We start from the raw sequence: 24685 nt of genomic DNA on the forward strand, positions 1-24685 counted from the left end.
ACTGATAAATTTCAGCTAACTTTAGTAATTCGAGCAAGTAATTTGATATATTCAATAAATAAAAAAAAAAATGAAACAACAAAATTTTAAATTTTGGTATAAAGCCTGAATTCCATAAGATAATTTCCGTCTGTTATGTAAACATACAGACTTTGTCATATATTTATTCTTAAATTTTGTCATATACTTTAAATAATACCATACATAAACATTCTAGCAAATAATGTAAAAAATTTTTTGTAATTGTAAATGTAATTAAATTTACTTATTTATACTTAATATAATTTTTATACTTAATATGATTTAGGGTCAAAAAAAGTATTCTAAAATATTTCTGTAACACGTTTTTCTTTAATTACAGCTGATTGCAAATTTAGATTATTTACATATTCGTAGCATTAAAATAATTATCGAACAGAACATCCGTCTTGAATGATGTTACTTACGATTTTGAGTGAACGCAAAAAAAAAAAAAAAAATCCGACTGTCAAAAAAATTTTTTTTTTTCACTACTACATGTAAAAGCTTTCAGTTGGTTAATCGAAGAACATGGCCGCGAAGATTCGGTGAAAATTTTCATTAATTTTCATTTTTTTTTTTCCAAAATAGTTTAAGGGTCAAACTAAAATCTATATAAATATTTAAATCAAATACTTATAAAATATATTTTTTATTTTATAGAATAAAAAAGTGTCAAATATAATATTGAAAATTTAATTAAAAAAAAAAGTAATAATTCCAATGAGCGTAGGATGAGTTGCTGCTGCTGCTCTGTCGTAGTTTTCTTCGTTTCCATAATAGAAAAAAAAGAAAAGCAGAGTCAACCATTTTGACCTCATCATGAAGTTTTCTTAATACAAATAAAAAAAAATAATAGAATATAAAACTTAAAATAATTCTCAAAAAATATTTTTAATAAAAATTATTAGTTTACATATTTGAGGATTGTACAATCATAAACACCTATCAAATACAAGTTTCAGTAAAATTATCAAGGTTCGAAAAATTTAACATGAGTGAAAAGAATTACATACATACCTACCTTTATATATATTATACATAGATATATACATATATATATATATAAAGAGGCAATGACAGATCTTTCTAGGATAAAAACTTGAAGGTTTTGCTTTAAAAAAAAAAAATAGTTTGATGATTTGACATAAATTTCATAGTGCATACTAAAAAAATAAAAAGGATAAATTTTAAAAAGAAATTATAAAAGTTTAATCTTAAATTGCTAAAAGATTTATTAATATTCTAAAATTCGAAAAAAGAAAAAAAAGAGAAAAAATATGAAGTTGTAAAATTAAAAAAGTCTTAAATTTTGTCTTTAGTTTTTTTTTTTTTTGTAATAAAAGTGTTTTTTATTTTTAGTTGTTTATTTAAAAAAAAAATGTGTATTGTAAATTTAATTATATTGTGATTAATGTTGTCGTTTCATTGCACATAATTAGCCGTGTTATTTAAAAAAAAAAATCTAGTTAGCTTTCTAAAAATAAAAAAAAAATCATTTTTGAATTCACTTTGATAAAAAAAAAAATGGATACTGACACACAAGAAATTCGACAGGTAAATTATACGCTTTTTATTTTTTTAAATACATAAATTATTCTAAATTAAAGATAGTTACAAATGTTTATTTTTGATAAAATTAAATTATCTAAATTATTGGAAACTTCATATTATATGGGATGGGAATTGAAATTTAAATACCTACTCTGTTACAGAAAGAAAGGTCTAAAATCAAACCCCCTCCGCTCCATTCATTTCATAATTTTGAAATTTAACCTCTAAAACAATATTATTAATAATAATATGAAAAAAAAAAGAAAATTAAAAAACTTAACATTTCCATATGTGAAGTTGCTAGTTTTTAGATTTTATCCGTATTTTTTTTTGGATAAAACTCCTACATTAAATTACAATTTAACACCTACAAATATTTTTATAATTCAAATTTTTTGCAATAAAAAATCCATATTGAAAAAAAAAAAAATAAGTTTTAAATAATAATAATAATATACATACATGCATACATACATAATAGGTATATTTCTTTTATATTGAATGAAAAAAAAAAGAAAAAAAAATTATTAAAGATGACGTAAGCTACAAGTTAAACCCATTGAATTGTTTCAAGACGATTTTTTAATTCAAAAATTCTTATACACAATGTCATAAAAATTAATGTGTCTGTTTTTGATTTTATTTTAGAAAATTTTTATAAAAATTTTGCCTACAATATTTATTTTTGCATTATTTAAATAATTTGAAAGAGTTTTGTTAGAAATTAACATGATAAGTCTATAGGTATATTGACATGTTTTTGGTGGAATTTTTGCATTTATTAAACTCATGCAGAATTTGTAACGGCATAGAAAAATATTTGAAAAGGAAAAATTTCAATTCTCAATTCTAAGTTATTAGAATCACATTCTATTGAGAATATTTTTTTTAATATATCTAGGTACCTACTTCCATACAATTATGTTAATTAAAAAAAAAATAATTGTATGATTACAATTGTATATTGAAAATTTCTTTCGGCCACTCACTAGTTGGTGGAAAATTATTTTTTTTTTGTTCCTTTTTTATTTTTCTTTTGCCCTAATACATTAATGAGTAAAAATCCCTACTGTATCTGCTGGATAGGCAGATAAGTAATTACCTACCTAAATACATTTTGAATTTAGTACATTTTCCAAAAATTTTTATACAAATGTGCTAAAGTTAAAAATTTTTTTATGTTTCTTTATAATAAAATTTAATATTTTTTCTTTTGTATATTTTTTTAAGTCATTCACTGTACTTAAAAAGAAAAAAGATGAAATCGTTGTATTAATTTTAACCTATTTAATGTAGATATTCGTTCTATGGAAAACAAAATGTGAGTTAAAAAAATAATATTGTATTTGCTTTTCCCTTCTATCTGTAAGACAAAAAAAGAAAGAACAAAACAAAAATGTTGTAGGTACCTACATTTTAGCACATGCGAATTGATTTGAATTTAATTTTTTTTTTTTTTTAATTTTTTATTCAAGAAAAATAATAATAATAAAAAAAACATAAAAAATACAGACTTGTTGTCTTAAAATACCAAAAAAAAAATTTTATTAATGTGCCTAATTCCGAATTTTTAAGGTTTTCATTAATATTTATTCATGATTTTTGTAAAATTTTACAAATTTAAAACACAAATTACCGATAGTGTTGGTGTGTAACTACATAGGTACTATAAAATACTTTAAAACACCCAACTTATACAAAAATTTTAGTTTACTTATTAACTTAAATAGATTAATTTTCATATTATTTGTGAATTTTAATCTATAAAATGAAAAATATTTAAAAATTTAATTTCAATTAAGGTTACCAATCATCAGAGTATGTATACTTTTTTTAATTGCATTTTTATTAAAATATTTTTAACAATTTATGAGATTTAAGTAGTTCTGAAATTGGCGACCAACTTTAATATTTTAATTGTTCTTAAGAAACCCCTGAGAAATGAATACTTTTTCAAAATAAATTCAAATGGACACTTGAAAAATTCAATGATTTTTTCTTAAATTTACTTAAAATGCATGTACGTACGTATCTAGATACATATAAGTAATTGAGTAGAAACACATCTTGTAGTAAGTACGAAAATAATGTTGAAAAATAGATAATAAAAAGAAAATGAGTCAGAAAAACTGTTCTGCTTACTTATTGTTTTACTTATTGTTTTTCGGCTCTTCTTTTATTTTTGTTTTCTGTTCATTCAACTGAAAAGTTTTTATTTTAAATACTTGCGAAAAAAAAAATCTATCTTGTTCTTTTGTTATTCTCATATTACGTACATACATACATATTTACGTATATATATAAAATAGCAATCCAAATAATAAAGAAAAGCTTATTTAAAATTTTTAAATAATTTTTATTTTTTTTTATAATAATTGTTGTAATTCGAATTAAAGATTTTATCTTCATACCTACTTATTTTACTTATTAGTTTTTTCAAATTTAAAGTTTTTAATAAATTTATCCATAATTTCAATATGAATATAATAAGCTAATTTACTGATCAACAATATACACATACAATAATAATAATTTAAAAGAATGTGTACTGCACGTAATATATTTATGTAGGTACCGATGCATATTATGCATATAAGGATCGTAGAATCAAAATCCATACATATTTGCCGATTAACTAGTTTTGAGGGAAAGAGAAAAATTATTTTGTTAATAATTCAGCACTCATATTTCAAATTATATTTTTTATTTTCGGGCAAAAAATTGAGCTTCAACCTTTTTTGTAAAAAAATATTAAAGATAAACAAGAAATTTTGAACAAAAAAAAACGCAATTTAAAAATACTGTAAATGGTGTATGTATTAATTTTTAAAGATGAAATATTGAAAAAAAAAATCTCGTCAAAGATTTTTATAAGGAAAGACTGAAGGACTGGGAGTAAACCGTCAATTAGTTGGTAAAGAACAATTTATATCAGAGTTGTGAATAAAATTTTTAATTGAATTCCTTCCTAGAAAAAAATTAGCTTTAAAATCTACGGGGAAACATCTTTTGGGACTTGTTTTGAATTCGCTTTTAAAGTCATTTCATTCTTAAATTACTCATTACTCAATTTTATACGTGCATAAATAACTCTTTAATTATTTAAGGGGTAAACGAGCGAGTAATATTTTACTCAGTAATGACATTTCATTGCACACATGCCAAACATTGACATTTTTTGGAATACGAAATACAAATATGTCGTATTTTCTGGTATATTTAGTTTTGTTTAAATTTATTTTTTATGTCAATTTTAAAAATATTTTATTTTCTAGCAAAATTTTTTAATTTTTTCAAAATTATTTTATTGTTTATTTAAAATTTTGAGAGAGGAATTTGACAGTTCACATAATATATTGTGAACTGTATAATATCAGTGATTTCTAGTACAGTGAGTAGTAGTATAAATGCTCCACACTCTTGCATGAAAATAATTAGTATACAATCATACTATATTAATATTGGATAATGAAAGTCCTTTTATTTTTCGCTAATGTATGTATATATACATAAATTATACATGTAAACATACATACATTATGTGTGACATACTTAATATGTATGATGTTTTTTTTACAATAATAAATTATTATGTCATAGGTTTTTTTTTTGTGAGCAAAACAATAATAAGTGAACATACTATAATGTTGACACATATGTTGTCTCTTTTCTATCTTTATAAATTGCTATATTCTTCTATCTTTCAGTGATAAACTCAGGAGTCAATTTCTTTTTTTTTCGAAGACAAGGACATTTTTTAAATTAATTTTATATTATTATTTTTTTTTACAGTTATTGTTTATTATATTTTTATTATATAATAAATTTTTGAGATATTATGAGCTTTAATTTATTTTTTAATGTAAATCAAAAATTATGTTGTTTATTAAAATTAATTATTGAACCTAAGGTCTAGATTTTAATAGGCCGAAAATAAATAATTACTCTTTGTTACTTTAATATACTTCTGATATTGGTAGACAGTCAAAAAACTCAATTAAGCTAAAAAATTTACGAATTAGTTGTAAAATATAGAAAAAGAAGAAGAACACTCTTCGGGAGGTGACAGAACAGTTTAAAAAAAGGACTGTCCTTCTTAGCTTTAATCAATTGGTCAGCTCAATAATAATGAATAGTAATAATTTGAAAAAATTATTAAATAACATTTAAGTAAGTATTAAGTATTTTTTTTATTTCATTTAACAAAAAAACAATTACATACTTACCACAAAATGTTCAAAAAAATAATCATAAAACAAAAAATAGTGCTAAAATTAATATAATATTTTGGGATGTTACTAGAAATTAACATTATCAATTTTTGTAAAGTCAAATAATATCCAACCTACGACCTCTATTAACCACCTTCTTGAGCTGTGTACACATACATAGTTGAAACACCTAGATTTACAAATTATTAAACTTCATTTCTATTTCTTCTTCTTCTTCTGGTTTTTCTATAATTTTTTTCTAATATCAACAAATTTATTTATTTTTTTTTTTTTTTTTTTGTTTCAATAAATTTTCAAAAAGACACGATTTTTTAAATTGAAAACAGCAGAAAGCAAAATTCAAATAGAAAAATTATAAATATAATAGATGTAAGTTTTCTTTTTGTATCTTGCAAGTCGTGAATTTATGAAAATTGGAAAATAAAAAAAAAAACACAAATAAAAAGAAAATTTGTAATATTTTACTTATGTTTGAACAAATTTTAATATGAACATAAATACATTTGTATATATATATATGTATTTAAGAATTTATATTTTCATATAACAGTAGAATTTCAGTAACCATTTTCTAAGATTGCTACAAGAGCAAATTTCAATTTAATATTTTCTCTGATTAAGTTCTTGTATTTATTTCATTGTGAACTGTTGTTTTAAAACAAATTGAACCTTGTATTGTAGGGTATTTGATGATTTTAATAGAGTTTTTCTTAGATTTGTACAAACTGTTATATAAAACAGTTATAACAATTATTACAATTAAAATGAATTTAAATATTTATTTAAACTAAAAGTTCCGAAAATTTTATGTTAAATAATTATTTGAAAAAGATGGTTTTTCTAAATTTTTTTATCGTAGTTTGATTGTCAAATAAGACTGTGACAAAAATTTGGATTTCTTTTTTGAGTTGGTCGAATTAAGAGTTGAAATTATTATATAAAAAAAACTTTATTTTACTGTACTGTGTTATCTTCAGTGATCGCCCACTTTTAATTTAAAAATTTTGGTTTGTATATATATATATATATTTATATATACATTTATATATATATAATAATGTATAATACATATATAATACATGGGTGTACATTAAAAAATTAATATAACTAAGCATATATTTTAATATAAAATAAAGAAAAAAGTAGAATATAACAAAAATCTTAGTAAAACAACAATAAAATCAAAGCTTATATTAAAATAAAAATTAAAAAACATAACTATATATTTATACATAATTTTATACATAATTTTATACAGACACTTTTAATGTAAGTGTTATACATTTTGTACAATCAATTTCATAAATTTTCATCGTTTGAAAATCCATTCTATAAGTAAATAAGTATAAGAATTTGTAATAAATACTAGGTTTTTAGAAATGATATTCGATTAATTTGATATTTGAATGAAATCTGGTGGTCAAAATCGTAGGTAGAAATCTTGTCTCAATAACAAAAAGTAATATTTCGATTGTTATAATTTTACATTTATCTATGCATTTGTATATAAATATTTACATATAACACAAATAAAATATTCATATTTTAGATTAAATGAATACCCTGATCTGAATTAGTATTTGAAAAAATAAAAAAATATTCATTGATAGTCTCAATATTTTAGTTGGAAATTTTAAAATAAAATACTTATATTTTTTTAAAGACTCATTAATACAATGCTATGAGTAGTATATATATGTGAGAAGAATATTTTACAAAAATAAGAAAATATATAAATGTTATACATTATATATATATATATATATATATATATATATATATATATGTTTATATAAAAGTATAGATATTTTTTAAATTGTTATACCCACAGGTGGTATTTTATTATTTTCAATAAAAAAAAAGTAGGCGAATTCAAAGTATTACTGAGTTGTATAACACTATTAAAACATATACCACTTAGCTAATAAGTTGTTTTTTGCTCTTTGTTTTTTTTTGTTTTAATTATAAGATAATCAATAGATAGAAAATGAATTAAATTAATAAAATCGATACTGTAAAATTGCACAATAATTCGAAAAGTTTAGGAATTAGTTAAATTTTAACTCTTAATTATGAATGTACGTACTCGTATATGTAAATATATTCATATATGGATTTTGTCAAGATAAATTTAATATTTCGGAAATAACCATAGACTAAATATATATAACACAATTATATTATCAAAATAAAATTTGTAAACATTAAAAAAAGAAAAATATTTCTGTACTATAATAATTATTGTTAAATAGGACCATTACACGAACGAGTAATGGCATTCCTTTATGCACCGTTACCATACAACAAAATTTGTTCTAGGTTCAAGGTTTGTTGACAATATTAAATGAAAATGAAGTCATTCAATTGACAGATGATAAATGTAAAATGACAAGTTTTTGCATTTAAATGTCGTGAACATTTTGTTAAATGTGCTTTTTAATTTATTTAAAATTTTCTTACTATAATCATTGTTGTTTATTATTTGAAATTTCTCTCATTAATAAAAATTCATTCATTACAAATTCTGATATGGATTGGTATAAGAGCAACATCACCTCGTTTTATCGATAGCATTAGGAATTTTTCCATGTTACTTACATAAAATGATATGTATATAAGTAGTTAGTGTTAATCCTATAGGTATAGGATAACAACAAACAAGCAGTCTACAATTTTATATTTTTTCATTTTTTTTTTTTGTTATTACTTAAGAGTAAAAAAAAGTTTAATTTGAGAATCAAATCATTTTAACATAATTTTTATATTTTGCTCGATATTTTTTTTTTTAACATTTACGTAAATTGTTTGTGGATGTGTGAACGCTTGTGATATTAAAGGTTTTAAAAATTTCCCATCATTTTATTATAATTATAGTAAAATATGTGTAACCTGTTTTCCTGCAATTGAATTGATTTTTATGTGCATATATATAATATATAATATTATATATGTGCATATACATACATATATAATACACAGATAAAATATAAAGTATATTAAATATATTTTGCTCGTACGTACACTCTTATATAAATTATCATACAATCTTTATTACATTCAATCTCAATTATTATATGAAATAGTTATTGCACTATTTTTCAAAAATTGTGAATACATAGTTCATATATATACATATATATATGCATTAATTATATATGAACTTATTAATTATATATGAACATTGCATATAAAAATATACATATACATTATGTTACATGCATTTCTTATTATATTTATAATTGGAATTTTTTATTATAATTATTAAATTAAAATAAAATGCCGGTATACTTGAAACTTGTTGAAAAATTCAAATTAATAATTAGAAAATTTATTTTTCATTGACTTTTTTTATAATTTATTGAATTTTCTATGTATCTATGTATATAAAATTTAATTTTCATGTGTATATATTTTATACATATAAACATAACAATTTATATATTTATTTATGTATGAGAAATCGTCTTTTCTAAATATGAAAAATTGAGGTAGAAATTTTCTAAATATTTAAATAAATATTTTTTTTTTCAAAAAAAATTGCTTTTGATTTAAGAAGAATTTTTCATTCAAATTTAATGTTGACAATTTGAAAGACTTATGTTATGTTATGTATGGGGCGAATTTATTCAGCACCTGGACCATACAGGTCTTTGTGCATCCCCGCGCCAGATCATTAGAACTCAATATCCAGGCTCTCTAGATTCATGAGAGCTCTAGTTCAAGGCCCCGAGAAATATGTATCTAGAGCGGGCCAAGCCATCACACTCAACTAGGACATGAGTGGAGTCCACGGTGCCCTGGTCGCAAAATCTATATCATTGCGTATTTGCAAGACTTACTTACATTATTTACCATTTGTGATAGTTTATATATTCACTATTACTCTTTACACTATTCTGATTGAGTGATATGGATAAAGTAATAAGTATTAGTGTAAAAATTGTTGTAACATGGGAAAATTTTGGAAAAGTTCGTGATTTAATTTATTCGATATTTTTTTTTTGAAATTAAAAATTTAAGGACAGCCTGTAATGTGAAAAATTTCAATAATTAATATTCGATAATTTCACTTATTCATAGGTTATCTAAAATTTCTCAAAATTGAATTAGGTGTTTTCTTTTTCATTATTAATGTTTGTAACAAAATATTTTGTATATATATGTATAAGTATAAGTACCTCAATTATACATATGTATGCAACAAATAGAATCTCTTAATTTAAAAAAAATATTATAAAATTTTTTGTTAAATATTGATAAAAATGTCTGATTAATCATTTTATTATTTATTTAAATTGAAAATTTCAATTGAAAAATATTTATACGATAATGATATATATATATTGATAACATTTTATTATAATGAATCAGGGAGTATTTATACATGTGATTGATTTTACTTATATACTTATGTATAAGTATAGAATACGCAATAATTAATTAATAAGAATACGCAAAATTTACATTCAATAGAATATTTATAGATAAAACTATAATTATTATGTACTTTTATGTATTTCATTTTATATTTATGGAACCACGGTTATTGTGAATTATTTGCGCATCACGTTCAAGCCCATGCATTACATAATAGTAACTTATAAAATATGATTTTTGAAAATTTTATTGAGGCTTATTTTATTATACATTTTGAGTAAGATGAGCAAAATTTTTAATCCGAAAAATTATTAAATAAAATTATTAACATTGAATTGAATCGATTATATTATAACTTTATATCGATCACTATAAGTAATGCGCCATCTGTTTTTCAGGGGAAATATTATGCAAACAAAAATTTTTAAGTATAAATTTTAAAATTTACAAAATTGTCAAAATATATGTTTTGAAAGCTGTTTAGTTGACAGAATTGAGAAAAATTTTCGTATTAATTTTAAATAACTAAAAATTTTGATTAAATTTTTCCAATTACTTAATCCCTTTTTCTTTTTATTCTTATTTAAATAAAATAAATTATGTAATAATTATCAACATATTAACAATTTCTTTAAATAAATTTCTGATTCTTTTATTTGATTAATTAAATACGAGTACAGTTAGTTGCTTATTATGCCAATATCTTAAGTAAAAGAAAATAGAAAAAGAAAAAAACTAGTAGACATTATAAAATCAATTATTTCAAGTTCAAAAACTAAAAATATAAAGGTGAACTAAGTAAAAATGTACGAAAAATAAAAATACAAGAAAGCTAAATTTAATTTTTTGAGTGTGTATTGTTTTGTTTTTTTTTCTTGTTCTTGTTATTTTCTCCAATTAAATCAAATATTAAAAGTATGAGAAAAGAATTTATAAAATCTTATTATGTCATTTTGTTAACCAAATTTGATCGAAAATAATTATGTTTGAAAATGGCAAAATCAAAAAGAAAAATGAAAATAAAGAGACAAAATGCGGAAAGTAAAAAAAAAACGCGGGAAACACAATCAAATTTATTATTTCAGAAATATTAGAATGAAATTCCAGTTTTTTTCTTAATATTTTAAAGTGTGACACTCCTGCTATAATCGAATTCTAAATTTTTTTTTCGATTTTAATTTTAAACTCGATTTTGATTTTTATTAAAAGATTTTTAACCTTCAAGTATATCTTCTTTGTTTACTTACTTATATTGTGTGTATGCATGCTTGTCTATACTTAGTATATTACTTAATTTTTCTTAGTCTATGAATTTCTAAAATTAGAAAGAAAATCGATTCTAAAAATTTTCTTTTCTTATGAAAAACAAGAAAAAAAAAAGAAGATAAATTAAGTAAAAAATTTTTTTTTTTTTGTTTTTTTTTTTTTGAATATTTTCCATTTTAGCTTTTCTCAGTTTCCTATGTTACCAAAGACCTTGAAATTTATGACGTTGTAATTTTGTACATACTTGAGTACGTAATATTTCTACATAGATATTATAAATTTTGTGTTTTTTTTTTGTTGTTTGCTTATCTTTGACTCATAGGTAGCTAATAATTTTAGAATTGAAATAAAACTGATCACAATCACTTATTAAAATAATTAGATTTAGCAATCTAATTTTGTTTTTGTTTTGTAATTATATCGGCGACACCAAATGAAAGCATGACTGTATTTCCCGTAATATTGTGTTAAAGGAGGTGTTAATTATAATTTCAAAAATCATAAGAGCAAAATAAGGTTAAATAGCTGTTATAATAAAAATGTCTTAGAAGTGTTGCTTTTAATATTTCAACAGTTGTAACTGCATCTGTATCAACAATGAACACAGTATGAACGAATTATAATAAGCCTTATTTTTTATTATAGAAATATATGTTGCCTTTTTTCGTCTTTTAATTAACAGATACAGCTCCTAGGATAATCATGGTGTGTTTCGACACATTATAAAATTTGATTTAAAATCTGTCAATTGTGATTTTAAAATGCAACCACATAGTAAGAAAAAAAAACTAATTTTTTTTCTAAAATTTTCAAAAAAAATTTCTATGTACAAATAATTATGGAAATGACTGTGTATATACGGGTACATACACACGCACACATACAAATATTTTTCCAAATATATCATTTTTATTAACTTTGTTATTCCTTAAAATGAATCATTGGGTTTGTGTATATATGTTGTGTAAGTGTGTACATACGTTCATACTTATGTATATATACTAGCATGAATATATAAAATTTCTATAGATACATACTTAATATATAAAATTCTTGTGTCATTATTTCCTTCTCTAGAAATTTTCCATTTTTCTTTTTTTTTTTTTAATTTCTCGTTTCGAAAATGAATTTTCCTTCCAATATTGTAAAAATAAAAACGGATAAGTACTTTTTTCAATAGGTATATTTTTTTTTTGCTTTTTTGGTTTTTTCTCATTTTTTTTTTTGTGTATTTTTAGTACCTAAATACTGAAGCTTATTTTAGCGCTCTTTAAATTTTTAACTAGAAAATAATTTATTGAAATTTTTTTTTAAATAGATTTAAATGATCATTTTTTGCTGATATCATCATGTAAATTTGTTTTTTCGTAATTAAATTAAGTATTTTTTTTCTATTTTTTTTTTTATAAACTTTTGAATTATTTTTTTTAATAATTAAGTAATAGAAATATTTTGTGCACGCAAATTTTATTTATGAAATAATGAACTTGTAGAGTTCTGGAGTGGAGAGATTTCAGGCGAAAGGCGGAGAGTTTAAAAGAGAAAGAGAGAAAATTATTTTTTTTATGTAGTTTGTTGGCTGTTCATTTAATCATTCATTTTTAGAGTTTTAGAGATATTATAAGAGCAAAATACTATGACATTCCAAAAATCCGAACAAATCCGAACCGAATTATCCAGTTTATTTTTGATATTTATGTAGATTTTAAGAATATTGTAGAGTCTAAATAAATATTTTATATCATAAATCATGTAGAATGAATTTTACGATTGAAATTTGGAACAAATTATAATTAAATATAAAATATTGTAAAATGCATTCGGAATTCGAAACATAAATTTCGGAAAAATTTCTTAATTAATCATATTTTTTCTTTTTCTATTGAGCTTTTTTCAATAATAATTTTCAATAATATTCTAATGAAATAAATTAAATATTTTAAAGTTAAAATATTTGAAAATCATAATAAAATTAAGAATAAGAGATTTGTTTTTTTGAATTTTTAATGTTAAGCATCGTCATACACACATGCTTACACACAATTTTTATAAAACTTGGAAATGCACTTAACGTAGTCTCTTTTTTTTTTAACATTTTCACTTAAAAACAATATCCTTGTTATAAAAAGTGTGTAAAACAGTAAACTTTTATATTTTTAGAAAAAAAAAAAATATTCACAAAAAAAGAAAATCTCTTTTTTTTTTTTTGCTTTTTGTAATTTTACGTCATTTTTTATGTCAGGATGAAGATGTAGAAGAAAACAAGCTGAATAGTTCTTTAAGTGGCATAAAGTCGTTATACAAAACGTCGCCTAACTTTTGTTATTCTTTAGAGAGAGCAAAATAAATAAGTTGAGAGTTGAGATAAATAATTTTTTCTCTTTTTATTAAATTTTTTTTTTTATGAGGATATTTTTTTAATGCTATATTGCTATTATTATTATTAAATTTTTTTCTTTTATAACAGTAAAAAAATTTTCGTACGGTAAGCGGTTTTTTTTATATTATTATTATTGTGTTCTCTCTTTTTGTAAATTTTCTCATTTTTATTATGGCGAAAAAAAGGAATCGAAAAGGAAACTTAAAAGGAATTTTTAAGTTTTGAAGAAAGTCTGCTTTAAATGATAATATGCGCATTAAAAAATTACATAATTCATTCTTCATTTTATTTGAGTATAAGAGAGAGTTAAAGTTGTTGTTGAAAAGGAAGTGTTAAGGTTTTCATTGGTTATTATTTTCCTTCTTTCGGAAACTGTTTTCTTATTTTATTGAATTTTTTATTTTTAAATTCAATTTTTGCATAATTTTAATTTTAACAAAATTTAAAATGTTATCCGTATAAGTACTACTGATTTCAATTATACTGACAATTTGGACTACTTTAAAATGTAAAACTGCTATAATTATAATAATAGATGAATTTGAAAGCAATTTACTTCAATGCAACGAATAATTTAACAATAATCTATTAAATTTTTAAAAAATCTTTTTCACTTCGATTTAATTTCCAGCATCTTCAATAATTTGGCAAATTTCAGTTTTGAAATCTTGTTACTATTGTGATTTGTGAGTAATAGCTAATAATAATATTTGTTTCAGCCAATTTCAATTATAATATCGTACATTTATTTTTGTATAACTTAGTATATATGAGTATGTATCTATATGATTAAAGAATTTACTTATAATGCGGGGGTCCATTTATTAAAATTGCGGTCGAGTCATAAAAAAATGTATCCAATATTGTATAGGTTAATATATCCAACACTAAAGAAAATTTAATTAATATTTATTACTTAATAAAATTAGGAAAGAAGTTATTGCCATATATTGACAACGATCAATATTACGATAGCTTCTGAAAAAGAAAACAATTAAAAAATTAGTAGTCTACCCTATGAAATGTAAATAAATTAAGTACTTATATGTTATAGAAATTCATCGCAATCCATCAAACTATTAAATTTTAGCGCTTCGCAAAACTTGCAGTGACATCTAACAGGAAACAAAATGATTTGATTAGTAGGTTATGTTAAGAGAAACATTTACTTATATAACAAGTAAATTGTGAATTTAATGAAAAATTTGATGACGTTTGAAATTAAAGCTATGGATTTGGTCAAAAACTTTTGTTGCAGGGTTTTGACGCAGAAATGAAATGAGAATATATTTGAATAACTTAAATACTTAGTTGTTGGCGCTTCAAAATATCAAATTCAATTAATCATTTAATTAGAAAATTAGCCGCACTTATTGTTTAAAAATTAATTAAATCTTTTTTAACTTAAAAATTAAGGATTTTTTTCATTTAAAACACCTGATATGTACACACATATACCTATATCTGGTAGGCAAGCGGGTACTTTCTTATATGTAAATATAGATAAATATTAATACATGCATACTTAAAGACTTTTGCGTCAAATTAATTAACCTACATAAATAAAAATTGTCTGTGTAAAAATTCAATTTTCATCACACATAAATGGTAATTGTTTGTATATTTGCGTATATATATGTGCGTTTATAAAATTATACAAATTTATATAAGGGGTTATGAGGTAGGGGTTTAGCAAATTATAATAAAAATAAGTAAATTATTTCATTTTTTCTTAATTAAAGAATAATTAATTAGTATATTTAATATATATAAAGTGTCGCGCAATTTTTAATTAGCGAAATGCAAATCCAAAAAAAAAAAGGCTACATTTTTTCAATATTTTTAGAATTCAGTTAACTTTTTGAGATTTTTAAGTAGAATTTTTTTGAAAAGGGTGAGGAACTAACAGATATTCTATACTTTATCATTAAACAGTCATCATAATAAGCACTATACTAATTCCTTATTATATTTGGTGTAAGTGTATTAAAAAAGATTTGTGTTGTGTTATAAAAGAGATTATTAAAAAAAAAATAAGTATTATTTTGGCTCCACAGCTCCGCAGCTCCATTTAGTATATGAGCGGAGAAGTAGTAATTATTTTGATGAAATGATCTTAGACAAATTCCCAACACTATGGAACGCATTGAATAACAGTGCATTAATGCATTGAACTTCGTTAACAGATGGAGTTGATTGTTATAAAACAAAAATATTTTCGTAATAAAATCGAAAAACTTTGAATATTTTAATTAAATGGTAAAGACGGTAAAGAATGTAAAAGTTGAGAGATTTTAATTTTAAACACGTCTGTAATTCTATTCACAATAATGTGTACCTATCATAATTCACATAATTTTAAATATATATGTATATGAATACATATTTACATTTTTATATTTTAATTATTTCAATAAATTTGTATTAGCATGTAAAAATATCTAATATATACATAATGTACGTAAGTATACATACTAAATAACACTTGCATGACACGTACATATGTATGTCTAGCATAGTGTATACGATAGTATAAATGTATGTACGTACGTAGCTGTGGCACGCGAATCTCATTATCTATTTTGTAAATCTATTTTTTTTTGTTTTTATCAAGATTGTGTCTATCGCCTTGTATTTTATTTTTCGTTACTTCACGTATGACTCAGAATTTCTCCTATATACATATGTATATATATATATGTTTTTATATATATTTACAAAATATTAGAATATTTGCATATTTAAGTATGTACAAAATATTCTGTAATGTATAGTCCAACATAATATTAAATTTATTATAAATTCAGACGTTCTCATAAGTAGTCAAGTCTATATAATAATTTTATTTACTGTAATAAATTTTGTGGACGACAGTCATTATTACCAATTCGTTTCTCTTATACATATATGTTATATTACTATCTCTATCTACTGTTCTCTCTCTCTCTCTTTTTCTTGTTTAAAAAATAAAATTAAAATAAATTTTTTTTTTGAATAAAATCCAAGAAGTTAAAGAATTAAATCAAAAATTGTAAGGAGAAATAGTTGGAGAAAAAAAAAAGAATAGCAGGAGAAACGGGAAAACTTAAATAGTTTCGTGAATTCGATAATTTATTTTTGTTATTTTTTTTTTTTCGCCACATAAAATACTATGTAGTTTTCTTATAGTTTGTGCTCTAGCCATTATAGAGACGTGGAATTCTTTTACACTTGTAGTCCATTTTAATATTTTTATAGTTTGTATTATGCTTCATAAAATTATATTCTAAGAATTCATTCACCTTAAATATTTTTTCTTTTTTTTTTTTTACATTAAATACGGTATATAAAGTAATGGAGGGTGAAAAAACTACAATAGTGTTGTTTGTTATGTATGTTGTATGTAATTTGCTATGTTTTTAAGATAAGAAACCGGAAATAATTTTTAGTTTTTATTATTTCTGATTTTTATTAATTTCTTTTAAGTTAAATGAAGTCCTTAAAGAAAACCTCATTTTTGTTTTATCGTAAGCAAAAATACAAAAATTTGAATATATTTAATGTGTACATTTATAAGAGTTGTTAATTACAATCGATTAAACTCCGGTTCTATCGATATTTTTTTAGAAAAACTTATTTTAAAAGTTATTTGACAATTAGGAATTTTATTTAAATTAGAAACAGAAATCAAACAAATTTTAAGGCGCAAATAAATGAAGAATTCATCAGTTTGTTGGAGAAATGGTCGTTCTTTATTCGAATATCCGTTTACACTAAATTAGTTGAACGCCTAAAATATATGCAAGTATAAATTTTGATTTTTGTTTGACTCCAGTATATTTAAATCAATTGAATCGATTTTTTTAAAGAATCGATTATTATAAATTAAGTGACTAACCACTGTATATATTTGAAAGAAAAAATTTCTGATTTTTTTTTTTTTTTTTTTTCTTTTAAGAATTTTTTAAATTGCATGCTGTTCTAGTACATAATTCGCGCGACCTAATTTTTTCTTTTTCGTAAAATATTGATTTTGACCAAAGGTCAAAGGACTTGAATATTTTTACAATTACAACTGTAACTGTAAATATTTACTTGTGTTGTAAAATGCCAATTTTTATTTTTTTTTCTCAAAATTAACGATGAAAAAATCAAATATTGCATATTTAGTTGATAATATTGGAATAAATTGCAAAAAATATTGTAAAAATAAAAAAACATGTTCTGTTACATGTTTTGACTTTTTGTCATTTTGAAGTTGGATAGTAGGATGCCAGTTGATTTTCTTCAAAATTATATTGCAATATTCAATGGCTCCAAGAATTACATTGCAATATCAATTACCCATAAAAGAACTAAAAAATGGCAAATGTTTACATGATAATCGTGAAAATGATAAAATATTTAGTTTTACTTTCTAGACCTTTAGTTGGCCTATAAGCATTTAATAATTTAAAGAACATTTAATGACTATTTGCACACAGAATTTTTATTTGGGATTAAAAAATAAATTTTAGGCATAACCGAAATGATAATTCACCACAAGTAATTACTTTTTGTGGTTAATCGAAAACTTTATTCTCAATTAGGTGTTATAGGGGAATTTCCTATATGAAATAAAAACAATAGGGGAAAAATGGTTATTTTTTTTTTTGAAATCCAATATTTTTTTCTTTGATCAAATTATTTTTTTTTTTGTTTTGCTTTTATATTTATTAAGCTTTAAAAATTCTTCTCTGATTTCTGACATTGATGAAGGTCTAAAGTGGACTCATATCTCAGATACAAACCACACCTTAAAACACACATTTTTTCACTGTTCAGCTGTTCTCTTATACGCTTTTAATATTTTTGTTGTATTTTTCACCCTGACATTATTTTTGGTTAATTTTATTTTCTTTTGGATTCTCTCTTTTGTTTTGGTCTCAAGGAGTCAAAGTGAAAATGCAAAAATGATATTATTAAAACCTTGAAAATGCCTTGAATCTTTTGAAGAGGCGCTACTACCCAAAAGTATGAATATTTTTTGTCTTTCCTTTTGCTGTTTATTTATTTATTTTTTTTTTTGGATTTCATTTTTTACTCAAAAACTATCCTGCAGGTTATTATGGATTTTTGTTTTTTTTTCTTTTCAAAATGCTTAAATAAGAATTCATTTGGTTATTAAATGAAAAGCCACAAAATTATTAATAAAACGCTTCGAGCTACAAAATACACAGAGAAAAAAAAAATTGCTATGATTTTGTGTATTTATATTTTGTTTTTGTTTTTCTTATTTTTTTAAGATTTTGTTGCTTTGTTTCATAAAACTCTTATATTAATTCATGTTTAACTTCTTAAAATCGGGCGACATTAAATGAACAAAATTATTAAAAGCGTTTTGCGGGTTTTTTTGTTCTTGTATATAAAACGTCAATAAACGTTAAAAAACACAAAAAAAAATTTAATTTTTATTTTTTTAATTCTCTTTTGTTGTTGTTTAATTGCGCAAAATGATTTAAAATATTAAATGTCTTAAAAAAATTTTAATTTTGAAATAAAACGCGTGTAGGTGAAAATTAAATTTTTTTGATCGGCTGTTGTTGAAAATATCAAGTGTGTATGTAAAATTTTGTGTTTAGAGGTGTTTTTAAGTTATAAACATTCAATTAAGTTATAAACACCGAATTTTAAGTTTTTTTTTGTGAATTTTTTTCATAATAACAATATTTTGCTCTTAATAATAAAAATAATCTACTTAAAGTAGTTTTAAGTAGCAGTGTTGTTTCTACATTACATAAGTAGTACACGTAAATTTGTTTTTGTTTTTATAAAGTTGTGAAAACAAGTTATTATGTAGGTATTTAAGCTTTTTAAGTGATTCTTTTTTTTTATTTTTCTCTAATTTTTTCTGTTTTATTCTCTTTATTTTGATTTTAATGCATACGGATTAATTTCATGGATGCTATTTTAAGTAATCAATTTTTAAAACCGGTTTCTTTTCATGTTCAATTATTTGTGTGCTTGTATACTTTGTAATATAATTATGTAAGTATATTATTTTTAATATAATAAGAATAAAATCGATATTTAAAACTAATTATTTACTAATATTGTAATAATCGATATTATTTTGAAAATGAGTGTAAAAAATTAATTCGAACATATCGTAAATTCTAATTGGACGGATATAGGCTATTTATAGAATTAATATTTAAATTTTCAAATATTTTCGTAAGTTGTTATACAATTAAATTGTTATATATACAGTTGAAAATAGTCTTGATTTATAATTATTTGTTAAATTTACTTAAATGGAAAAATTTATATTAAACAAAATTCAAATGAAAATTATTGCATATTTAATAATTGAATTAGAAATTAAATTAATTAAATAAAAATCAATGAAAAATATTTTTCAATTCGAAATCAGAAATCATTTGAAATAATTGTATTTTGAAAAATTTGTCAGAATTTGCTTGTAATTACACCTTTTGCTACAACGAGACAAACGGACAACAAATTAAAAATGAATCAATTGCAAATAAATTCTAAAACAACTAAATTTAGAATAGAATCTTTGTAATTTGATATTTGATATTTCTACAGTCGGTAAATTTTTAAAAACTTGAAATTAAAAAAAAATTTAAATCGAAATATGATCAATATTAAACTTAATCTCTTACTGTTTGATAAATGATCTATTAATAATAATGCTTGTAGTTCGTACATATATACAATATATATATATATTATATATGAAGTTTAGAAGTGTATGTTTATATTTCCTTGTTCGAAAATCACAATATGACAGTTGATAATAATTGATATATAAAAATATAATTCGATTTTCTTGTTGTTTCTACCTATGTTTTCATGTTTATATGTATATAACTTTACATAACACATACATATATAACTCAAATAAACTATAGGTTTAATAAAATATAAGTAAATATTGTAAGTTTTATTAAATATATATTTGGCTATTCTACTCCATTATTTCTTTTCCTATTGTGAATAGTGAGTACTAATAATTCTATTAAATAAATTGAGAGAACAAAATGAGTGAAATTATTAAATCTGTTACTTATATGTATCAGAATTTTTGACATTTGTGTCACAACATTAACTGTAAAAGTACACTCAAATGCAACTTTGATATCAATTGTATTTATTCTGCTCTTAAAAATTTGTATTGCTCAATAAATCGAATTGATGTCTCAGATTGACATTTTGGTGGACGCCTTATACTTCTTATTTATTTTGTTCATTTTCTCATATTATAAACTAAAAGATTAATGACATTAAGTATATAAAATCAAGATAAAATTCTAAAACAAATTTAATCGATAAAATATTCTTTATAAAATTGAATTAAGTATAAATTATTTTTTTCAATTCTTTTTCATTTTTCATGTAGTCGAAATGCATTTAAAATAAATTTTGTTTAAAATTTTTAATCAATTTACACAAAAAAAAAAAAAACAATCCGCCTCTCTTTATTATGCCGGAATAAAAATATTTCCAATAAAATTAAATGATTAAGACTTGTTATGTTTGTCAAAAGACTGAAAATATTTTTATTTTGGGTTGTTCATTTTGTTTAAATAATAAAAATGTTGCACTTCCACCAAATAATATTTTTTTTAACGCCCACAAAACTGATTTTAAAATTAAATTTTCTTATGTTTTCTTAAATAAAGTTGAATATAATATTTATTAATATAGTTAGGAATTAAAGGGTCATGTATATTTTTGTTTGATTATTAACAGTTATTTGTTCTAAATAATGAAAATGAATTAATAAAGAATTAGAAAAGAAAACGTGAATCCCACGTTTGTTTTTAGATTTGAACTGAAATTAGTGAGTGAACTGAAATAAGCGGGCTTTTTGGTTGTCTAGCAATATAATAATGATGTAGATAAAATTAAGAATTTCATGTGTGCATAAAAGATAGAGAAATTGTGATTAATTACAAATTTTTTAAATAAAATTTCGAATAAATGAACTAATTAAATATTTTAGAGACTTTAAAGTTTAGAATTAATTTAATTTCATTAAATGAAAATTTTTGTTTTCCACAATTTTTTGAATTTCAATCAAGAACGCTAAAATTTATGATTTATTTTCTAAACATAAGATCATGGTGAATATGTAAGAATGTCACCATAGAGAATTGCTATAATTCACAATCTCAACTCAATAGACAATTAATATTGTTCTAATGAAGTATGTGCAAATTGTTATATTTTAAAAATTTATTGACATTGAATTTGGAATTTATTTACAGAGATGTGTAAAAAATTTTAATTTATTGCAACCATTCCGTGAACACACATTATATACATAATTATTATATGACCTTTGTATATGAGTGGGGGGAACGAATAAACAATTTTTTTATTCCTTAAACAACCTTATTTATTAGTTAATGCACATTTTGTTTTAAAATCATTTTTAGAATTCTAATGAGACTTGGAACTAAATCATTTCAAATTGAAATATTTTGATGCATGATTAAATTCTAAATAAAATTACTGATCAAAATAATTTACAAAAAATAAAATCAAATTGCTCTACTTTTCTACTTTATTAGCAATAATTTTTTTTTATTTTTCATTACTTTTTGTTTTGTATAAAAATTCTCATCAATGTCATCAATTTGAAAAAAACAAAGTCAAGTTTTAAAAAATAAACAATTTCTCATCAGTCAAAAAATATAAAAATACGAAGAAAAAGAGAGGCGAGAACAACTGGCATACTTAATTATAAAACAAGCATACTGACATGAGTAAATTTGTTAAAACGCATATAAAATAAGTGAAAAACAAAAATTCTTTCATAATTAATCAAAAGTAAAGAAAACAGAATTTTATAAAAGAAAGAAGATTATACTTATGTGTTTATCGCATGAGTACCTAACCTACCCAGATTCGAAAAAAAAAAGGAGGCATAACAGCAATAATTTTATTTTAGCATTATTACCATTATTATTAAAATTATCATTATTATGATTGAATTTTTAAAATCATTATAACGAAATGATCTTTTAAAATAAATAATGAAAGAAAATCTTTAATTTTTTTGCGTGCTACTAAAATATTTCCGTTTCTTAACTGCAATTCCATTTTACTGATAATGATTTTGTTGTTTTCTATTTTTTTTTTTTTTACATTTTAATAACATAAAAGTACTTCAACCGTTCTTATTTTAATTTGTATATTTACAACCTATGTATATATATGTACATGAATTTGTACATCGTTCATTAGTATGTAAAGAGTATGATGCACTAACGTACAAAAAAATTAGTTATGCATTTTTTCAGTATGAGAAAACAAGAAGAAAATAAAGAGCGCAAATATTTGAATTTTTTTTAATATTTGCTTACTTTTTTTTCTTTATTTCTATGGCACGATCGTTACGCTATACTAAGAATACAATATTAACTAAATTATATTTATATAGAAATTATTTAATTACGTATTTTAATAAAAAAAAATAGGGTGTTTTTTTTATAATTTTTTTTTTGTATTAAATTTTTGAATCAATTTTGAATATTTTAACAAAATGGATCATTGACACTTTACAAAATTTTTTGTTTATGTCTGCCAATTCAAAACTTTTAATGGTTCACGAATTCTGCTTAACATAGGCTGATATTTCTTCAATTTCCCAATCCTCCCCAGGATTCATAAAATTAAAGTGGTTCGTACTTTAAGTTGTCATGGTCAATAAATGAATATAATAGAAATACGGTCGCTTACGAAAAAACTTGTCCCTACTTTAGAAGGTGCTTTCTAAATTGTATCTACTTTAGAATCTGCAATACGTCAGTGGTTTCTATAGTAAAAACAATTGACAATTACTTAATTTTCTCTAAACATTTGTCTATTTTTTTTTCTATTATGCCAACAAATCACATTTAGCATAATTGTCAAAAAATTCAATGCAAAACAAAGATCAATTATTCTAAATTTAGCATTTAAAATGCCAATATATTTGCTCGTACATTAATTGTCTTTAACATAACACACCCTACACAATATATTTTTATATTATTTCTCTTCTCACTTGCATATTATTACTCATTAATTCTATTTTAAAAAAAAAAGTATATTATATGTATATAAAAATACATTGGTACATACAAACATACAATTGTACTTTATTACATGTATAAATAGTATAAATGTAGATGTTATTAAAAATTAAAATAAATGTGCAAATAAAATGAAATATTCATCAATTACCGTTATTATTACAAGTATTTTTACCTTCATTCACCGTTTTATCTTGTTAATAAAAGAAATAAAATTAAAATTATTCTAAATTTAATTAAAATTATTATGAAAAAAAAAACAAAGAGAAAAATTTGTTTTCATGAAATTTAAAAACAGAAAAAAAAAATACAAAAATGGAAAACCTGTAATGATAACAACGCCATCTATTAATGAATTAATTCATATTTTTTTTCTCTCTTTTTCTCTTTACTCGGTTTTTTTTTTTTTTGTATTACTGAAATTAATTTTATTAATGTAAGAAAAAATAAGAAGAAAAAAAACTTGGAAATGAGCTGTTTTATTACAAAAAAATGGAGAAAAAAAAAAACAATTAAAAATTAACGTAGAAAGTTCATGTTAATTTCCGATTTTCGAAAAATTTGTTGGTTGAATTCGAAAACAATTTGCGTTTTTTTTTTCTTCTTCATTTGTTGTATGTATGTGTATTTGTATTGATTAAAGAAAATCAAATGAAATTGGCTATTTTTCAAGAATTACACACCTTAAATCAACTAATCGTGTTGTGATTTTCGTGATAATTAAATACACAACATGTACATATACACTATGTACATATATAATGAACTATATTATTTATATCTCGGTAGTTGAA

At 21.9% G+C, this 24685-nt stretch overlaps 1 protein-coding gene across 1 annotated transcript in view; it reads left to right on the top strand.

The window, feature by feature from the left end:
- Positions 1 to 1468: 1468 nt before the first annotated feature.
- Positions 1469 to 24685, top strand: part of LOC129615621 (patronin) — a 105159-nt gene continuing 81942 nt past the window's right edge. The window contains exon 1 of the mRNA XM_055530908.1: positions 1469 to 1575. Coding sequence (XP_055386883.1) covers positions 1546 to 1575 — 30 coding nt within the window. The 5' untranslated portion in view covers positions 1469 to 1545. The remainder of the gene's footprint in view (positions 1576 to 24685) is intronic.

Source organism: Condylostylus longicornis, unplaced genomic scaffold, assembly GCF_029603195.1.
Source record: "Condylostylus longicornis isolate FDR11 unplaced genomic scaffold, ASM2960319v2 ptg000137l, whole genome shotgun sequence".
NCBI classification, from domain to species: Eukaryota; Metazoa; Arthropoda; class Insecta; order Diptera; family Dolichopodidae; genus Condylostylus; species Condylostylus longicornis.